Below are 8,303 nucleotides of genomic sequence, written 5' to 3'. Positions count from 1 at the left end.
CAGCCATCACACTTTTTTTTTCGCATAAATACAACTTTAGTAATCCTGATTATACCTGTGCCAATGCCGACAGTAAAAGAATTACTGATACTCATCATTGCCCATCGCGTTCGTCGCGGTTATCTCTCTCAAATAAAAGCTAAGTTTACAATGTCGTCATATCATCGCGCTTATTTTTGTCATTGCGACTTTCGCTTTCCATTGGAGTCTACGCTGCAATCACACTGAGGCGACCTTAGCTGCGCCTGCTCGGCTTCAATACCCATGTACCACGAGTTATGGGTTTGTATCAAACGTATCACTTGCGGCACTCACTCGCACTGCGCGCACATTCGCAAAAGCGTCTCACCCTGAACACGCGATCTTACGTTAAATCTTGTTTGATCTGGCTCGCGGAGTAGAAGTTCCTAATGAAAGTTGAAAAGTCAGGACGTGTCAGCGTCCTGACGTTTCAACTTTCTTGTTTCCTAGCGTGGCGTTTCAACCTGTCTTTTTTCATAGCGTGGCGCTTTCCTTTGGGCAAGATTCCCGGCATGCTGTGCAGCCACGTCCTCTATTGGTCCGTGTCCGTCAACGACGCCGTGGAACTGGGGTCTCGCGCCGAAGACTTCGACTACACCTGCAGGGGTCTAGACAGCGTCGCCGACCTCAAACGGCGCTTTATTGCCATGAAGGTACTAGGGATGCAGCACGTGCAAGAACACGCAATGCGCGACAATAATCAGCGAGATATTTCGCACTGCAGATCATACCGTGTTCCGCTGAGCTTATGAAAGTAAATTACCTTTCCTAACCCCTCCGCCACCTTGCGGGATACCGCAGAACTGATTTCCGATAATATCCACACAATTTACTGAAACAGAAACAAGTGTTTTTCTTAATGCAAAGGAAATTCTGACGCGTTAAGGTTTGTACTAAGCCAGACCTTAAGTAGGGCTGCTGAGAGGAACACAAAGATGGTGTGCATCTTGCTTCTTCATACTTATGTTCCGTTCAATCGTACACTCTAAGGGGAAAAAAAGAGAGTATGTGTTAATCTTTTCGGTGATTCCTGACTTCACACGTACAGGACTCTAAATCTTTAAAGAGACACCTTAACTTTCCGTTCGATCTCACGACTCTCCCACGAGGGCGCATTCCTCTACAAAAACAGTTCACGTGTCTCTAAAGGGAATCATATATGTGGCCAGTCAGGCCTCACAAAAAGGAGTAATGTTTTTTTTTTTAGAGTGTACTCCTCAGGGCCTTACCCGTGTGTTTTCGATTTAGTTACATTTCTTTGTCTCGTGGTGCTAGTGCTTAGGTCCTGGTCGTACGTAAAGGTCAAAAAAGCTTGAAAGATGGCTCAAACATGGCCGTAAAATAATGACGCTCAAAGTGGGCATGCATTAAGAAAGCAACCGCAGAAAAGCAGGTGAATAAATGTTTACGGAATACGTTTTCTACACTCCGGTCTACGTGTATGGTGTCACGAAATTGTCCCTGAGAAATTGGCATTTTCCACGTCAATTTCTTAGTCACAGTCGTGTGTCTTTCGCTGTAGCTTGCTAGTTGAGTTCCCATGTGCAGTATGCCATCTATTTTGTAAGCATATTTATGGTCAAAATGCACTCATTTTGTTATTCATAGAGATTCTAAAGTGCAGCTTGCGATCTGAACTAGATGGCAAGCTGACACCCGTTTCGTGGAAACTGGTGTCACTGCAAACAGGTGTGGCCGCATGGCGCCATGGTGGTATTAGCCTAACGAGCGCGATTCCGAAAAGATGCGTAAGTTGTCGTTTCGTTGAAACTTTCTTCTTTTGCAACAACCTCGGCAAAGTTGGCCTAGCGAGACGACACGTGCCGGAAACAAAGAATCAACCTGTTTCACCTCAGTCACAGCATCGTTCAGACGAAAGTGCCAGCGTTAGTACCTGAAATAAATTATAGAGGAGATTCGGAGAGTGTGTCTTAAAACTCAACTTTTTTTTTTAAGCCCTGAAATCTTTAGCTCAATGCTTCTTGGTAACGAGCAAACTGGAAGGTATAAAAAGACGCGCATGCGCAGTACGCATTCTAAAAGTTAGCAATCTAACAGTTAGTATGCACTCTAGAAGTTAGTTATTACGCACTCCTAGCAACGGCAGAATGCGCACTGACGCTGTATGGAACGCGCTCCCGTGCTCTCTAGAATTTTGCACTCGACTGTACATATGCAACTCTCCCGCAGGTGCACCTGGTGCTCAGTACTATGGGCCCCAAAGAAAGCGCACGGCTCTCGGAGATCGCCAGTAACGTCAAACGGCGGAGCAAGTTGCTCTCCCAGCTGAGGGCGTGGGCACTACGCTACGACTTCGACGGCGTCTTCGTCGCCTGGGGCGCGCCACGCGAAGCCAATCGAACGGCGGCGCTCTTCCGCGCGCTAGTCGAGGACCTGAGGCCGCGACTGCACATCGGCGCCATTTTGCCCGCGTCGCGGGAGGCACTCAGTAACTACGACCTCGAAGAAGTATTTGCCACCGTGGACTGGGTCGTGGCCACGACGCACGGCTTCTATCCGGGAAAATACTGGAATTGGACATCTTGTTCTAGCCCATACAAGTGAGTGCGACGTTTCGGCTAATGTTTCGGCCCAAGCGAAAGAAATCTAAGCCAGCGGCTTTATCTTGAGTTACTGCATATCCAGACAACTGCACGCACTTTGAATCGCAACGACAGAAATATTAATCCGATATACGCCCGCCCATTACGTCGTGTAATCAGCTGCATACAACCTAATTGCCTTTGTGTTTCGTCCTTCATTGTGAACAAGGCTCCCATGTGGGAGCCGAAACGTCAGTAAGCATTATTCACCTCTGTCGGCGTCCATCAATGTTTCATCCCGACAAGACGAGATTTCATCAGACCCTCGACCTTGATGCACTTGCCATTAGACTTTGGCTGCTTCTGCAATTTTAAGATCAGGCAATCCTAAATTGTTAGGATTAGTTCAGTCTTCCTCCACGAAACACCAGTACATCAATGTCCCATGCTCATAGCGCTAAAGAGACAATCAAGCGAACAACTTACGGAGAGATTCCTAAACGTACTGCAACACCAGTAAACCATGTGCTGCCGTGATTCCTCACGGCATAAGAGGCGCAGTAAGGTCTCAAACGACGCGGAAACGAAAAGCATGTACTGATGATAGTACAAGGTACCCACATATGACATCATAAACTCTGAGGGCAGCTAATGAAGTCCAGTTTATTACTTAATAATCAATGTGCGATTCATGATATTGTAAAATTGCGGTATGCAAACGAGAAATTTTACTCTCACGACAGCAGCTAAACTAAAACGAATTGGTTTTACATTTGAGACATCATGCGTAGAAGTATAATAACTGGAGTTTTATGCGAATTTCAACACATGAATTACTGGTCCTTTCTTTACATCTCAGAATCGATATGTTTACCGGTAAATTTACTGATATTGACTGTTCAAACAATACTCAATCAGTCTGAACTGTCTGTTTGCATGCGAAGTCTAGTTAAGCGACAATGAATTAAATTTGCCACGCACTTTGAACGCGTCTTTGCTTAGTTTGTTTCGCTCAAGTAGCACGATGAATTGGCTATAGACAAACTTGATTTCGTAATGCTCTGAGGGAGCTATAGAAGTTTCGATGAGCTAATGTAGAAAAAAACACACTTTTTATGTGTGACCTCACATCCACCTATACCGCCACTTGGGTTTGAGTGCGAAATTCTAAATATAGAAGTTTATCCTACTTTGTCGTCTAGTAAACTATGTTCACAATATTAAGAATACGGTTCTCATAGAACAATGCAGCACCCGTTATAATATGCTTGGATGCGCTAAAAACCTGTACGTCTTACACGTTCTTAGGCAAAACACTGATAGTTCAAGTTCGAAGTTCATTTCATAAGTAAGCCAATGCGAAACATGTGCAAAAATTGTATGGCGCCTTAGCCAAAGGCTGGTGGCGGGGTCATTTAAGATATGTACAAACATATATATATAAGTAAAAATATGTCATAGGCAGTAATTAGCTAAGGATATGAAATTAGCGTAGATGAACATCGGAAAAACAACACATAGGAAAACACTCTATATGAAAGGTACCGTGAATTCTAACGATACCAAAACTCGTTCCGATAGTCAACATGAAAGAGAAGGAAAATATATAGAAATAGCGGTACGTGAGTGATCATTTCAAAGCTGTTAATCTGACAGTTGCTTAAGACAGTATTTCTTTAAGAAATGCGATATATTTCTGTTTTGCTACATCGGATATGCAATTTGTATTTCGCCTAATATACAATGTTCTTGGTAACCAGACAGCGAATGGCTCCTCTAAGTTCTTTCGTCACGTATTTACTGAACTGCGCTTCATTAGGTTTCGAAATATAGACCTAAAACACGGCGCCTAAATGCGAATTTCGCTCGTTTAGACAACCCTAAAACAAACTATTTCTGTGACGTCAAGGAAGCACTGCCGCACGATAAGGATGACTGGCATATTCAAACACGATATCTATTGCGAACCAAACCACGGTTTTACGAAAGGCCACCCAATAGAATTGCGCGATGCTGCAGGTTTCTTCAGCCATGTTTAATCATCTCTTCAGCGCTTCTTATTCTGCGGAATGAGGTTTGATGGGGAATCCTGGAATCTGACTCTACAGATCACAAATTCGGTAACCGGCTGAATTGAGGCGCTTTACTAGATATTGGCTAACTAGAGATATACACGAGACATTACAGCACGGTTTCACGTCTGGAACAAGTCAAGTGTTTTTGCAAACCCAGTTTGTTATTGTTAAATCTGCCGACGTTTTCATGCCTCTTTCCCGCATGTTTGTAGCAAACAGCGCTTGAAATTAGTTACCGACTCGTTTGCGCAACAGACCCACCCAGTAACGCTACGGAACACGCGGAACGCGACATTTTATTCATATTTTTTTTAACTTTCCGGCAAACAACGATTTTTTTTTAATTTCGCATAAAAATGTCGGAACAACACCATGGCTATTTCTTCCAGCACTTTTCGACGGGAATACTACATCTTGGAACTACCAGTTATATCTGCTAAGCGCGAAGTCGCGGAATAGCGCCTTTGTGCTTAGGCTAAGGCGCAGGTTAAAGAGCCCCAGGTGGTCAAAATTTATCTGGACAGCCCTTACGACGTGCTTCGTAATCATATCCTGATTTTGGCAGATGAAACTTTTAAAATGCTTCACTATTTTTAACTCCGCTTGCGCTTCACCGCTGCAGGGACGGAAAACACGAATCCATCCAGCAGCTTCTGCGCTACTACTGGAACAGACTGAACGACCAGATAGACCCGAGCAAGTTCTGCTTCACCATCTCTCCGGCGGCCGTCGGCTACAAGGTGCCGCAGGAGGGGCTCTCGCTCGGCATGTCGGCCAAGGGACCGGGCAACATCCACGGCGAGTCGCGCGACCGCGGCATGCTGCGCTACGGCCAGGTGTGCCGCGACGAAGCACAGGCGGCCAAAGACCTCTCGGGACTGTGCCTGTACGCGCGCTACGGTGGGACGTGGGTGGCGTTCGAGAACGCAAAGTCCATCAGCGCCAAGGTGAAGAGCATCATGCGCTGGCTATCCGAGGTCAGGCACGTGGCCAACAAGAGCGCCGCTTACTGCATGGCCGTGTGGGACCTGGACCTCGACGACCATCTGTCCCAGTGCGGGGGCCAACCGTTCCCGATAGTTGAAGCCGCAATACGAGAACTACCGTGATGTGTAGCTTTGTGCGATCGATGATGATACCGGCATCCTGCTGCCGCGATAAACTACGAGACTTCGCAGCTTCCTCTATTCTGTCGAATTATTATTGTGGTGGTAGCATGTTTGACGTCATCCTTATTTAAGGCTCACTCTAGGGAACGGGTTGCTACGTTTTTCTTATGCAGCACGAAAATAGAGCCCGTTATATGCGCAATCTAGACTGTCCTTAACCTTGCTATACGATATCTCGTGCTTAAACCAGCCAGAAGGAGGCTCGTGTGCCCGTAGTATATTCTTGTTCGTTGTCTTAAGCATTTTATGAAACTTGTGTAGACACACCAGGTGTGACGTCAGGGCGCGCAACTATGGTGTGTGGGATGCTGACCGCTTATTTGTACGACTGAATGTTTCGAGCGTAATGAATGCATATAGTCAGTACAAATATTTTGATAAAGCGTGCCTCTAAGTCGTTTCTCGTGCTTTCCGGTGGGTCTCACCGGCTTAGTCAGCCTCGCCAATAATGTGCAGTTCACTAATGCACTACCTCGGGGTCCGGTCCTTTAAGGCAACGTCGTCGAATAAGCATTCATCGAGCCGATAGAGGCTAGTGCACATATGCAAGCACACTACTGATGGCAGAAAGCTGGCGCCGCAAATATCCCATCTGCCTAACGATCCATTTCGTCACACACGCATGCGCAATTTTTCAACGTACGTTTGCGTCCTAGCTGCTAATGCGGGCCGGCGTATACGCAAGTGCAGGAGGAATGTGACACAAGGTCGCCTTCCAGGCGTCGGCAATTGGGATTCGTACTGATACGTGAACAACGTGCGGACGCGTTGCGTTTGCCCTTTCGGAGGGCTTGTCCCGTGTGGGGCCTCAGAGGCTGTCGCCTTTAGAGGTCCCACACTGGCCATAGGCCGCTATCTCGTGCTGCAGCGATTCCAGCAATGCTTCACACAGTGATAAGTGCTCAGAATTTAAGCGGCATTTTTTTGGAGCGATAGCTCTACTGCTCCCGGTACAAACCCATGAAACGCTCTTGTGCACGCGTTTGGCCTTGAAGCTGGGCCTACTCGCACGTGTATCGTCATAGCAAAGTACATGCGCAGTGTCGGTTTGTTCACCTCTCCAGCGTGCCCTCCTCCGTCGGTCGGCGATAGCCGGCGGGTGTGCGGGCCTCGAGTCGGGACCTCAACACTAATAACGTGAACCCCGCGTCGGCTTGTCGCTCGGGTGTGTCGACGCGCGCGAAAACGCCGCAGTACGCTTTCTGCGGTGGTTACGCCATCTCGCGACAAGCTTAATTTCACCGCGTTCAACCACGGCATTTTTTTTTTTTATTTTTCTGTCGGTATGCATATTCCTTACATATATATAGGAACTCGCCGTGCACTGCCTGTCGGTATCCTCCACTGAACTTATCTCAGCAACAGGTAAACATACATTGAGCATGTGTCACCAATGTCTCTTTTTAAGTATGCGAGCATTACCAATAGCTTCAAAAACCGAAATTATGGGTCATCAGTCCTTGCCATTCAATTTCACCGCTAGTCACCTTTCAGAAATTAGGAAAAGCAGGAAAAGAACAATCCGTTGTTGATCATACTGCAGCTGCGTTTCCTTCCAGTCAGTCTTCTCCCAGTCATTTCAATGGTGCCTAAAAGACAATCACCATGCGAAACCACTAAATCCCCTACGTCGTCTACGACGTTGGTACATGATTATGAAGCATGTCGTGGTTCTAGGACGTTGCGGGTCACCGGTTTAACTTTGACCTGCTGTAATTGTTTAACGTGCACCTATATTGAGTAAACGGGCGTCCACGGATTTCTCCCGTAATGAAATGCTGCCCACCGTGGTCGGCCATCGAACCCACGTTCGCCGACCATGGCCGCGCGAGCCCTTGAAGTGGGAAGCTACCTCTGTGGTCACGAATTTAATACCACTCGTATTTTCGCATGTAGCTGTCGATTGTTTCGTTTTCTTGGGACTTTTAAATAAAAATAGGACGAAGGCACGATTCGAGAAGTGTCCTTTTTTCCTCATTGTTGGCGAACTCTTGCCGAAATTCAGCGGCATTCTGGTCGCCATCGCCATATTATCGCTCTGCACGTGCAATCTGCTTACTGCCAATTTGCTTGGCGATTACTAGAGTGTGCTTGCCTTCCTGAACTCAATTAGACGCCCAATGGAGAGCCATACGTCGCGCTCGACTACGTTACTGGTGCAGCTGTTTTTTTTTACGCCCAGAGCGAAATTATCAGCCTTGTGGCAGTAGTTTATTCGTGCATTATACACAACTAATGAAACAGCCAGAAAATTAAGCCAAGGAAAGCATAGTTGACATTATTTGTGGTTTCTTAACTCTATTGTAATGATTCTCACCTGAACTCAAAGAAATCAAAGTGGATGAAAAATCACCCTTTCCGTTGGTGGGATCTGAACCCACAACCTTCGAGTTCTTTGTGCATTTCTTTGTGATTAGTTGTGTATAATACAGAAAAAAGGAGCCCCTCGGACAATTCCCCCTACTTTCGTAGTTCATTCTTTGTAACACGCACTG

At 46.4% G+C, this 8,303-nt stretch overlaps 1 protein-coding gene across 1 annotated transcript; it reads left to right on the top strand.

Moving 5' to 3' along the window:
• The first annotated feature begins 509 nt into the window (after positions 1 to 509).
• LOC119406255 (chitinase-3-like protein 1) lies at positions 510 to 6,220 on the top strand. Its single transcript, XM_037672986.1, has 3 exons — positions 510 to 674; positions 2,212 to 2,582; positions 5,262 to 6,220. Exons 1-3 carry the CDS (start codon positions 534 to 536, stop codon positions 5,746 to 5,748), a joined length of 999 nt encoding a protein of 332 aa, XP_037528914.1. The 5' UTR covers positions 510 to 533; the 3' UTR covers positions 5,749 to 6,220.
• Positions 6,221 to 8,303: the final 2,083 nt, after the last annotated feature.

The sequence above is a fragment of the Rhipicephalus sanguineus genome, chromosome 10, assembly GCF_013339695.2.
Source record: "Rhipicephalus sanguineus isolate Rsan-2018 chromosome 10, BIME_Rsan_1.4, whole genome shotgun sequence".
NCBI classification, from domain to species: Eukaryota; Metazoa; Arthropoda; class Arachnida; order Ixodida; family Ixodidae; genus Rhipicephalus; species Rhipicephalus sanguineus.
The sequence above is the reverse complement of the archived record's forward strand: the minus strand, read 5'-3'. Positions and strand labels throughout refer to the sequence as shown.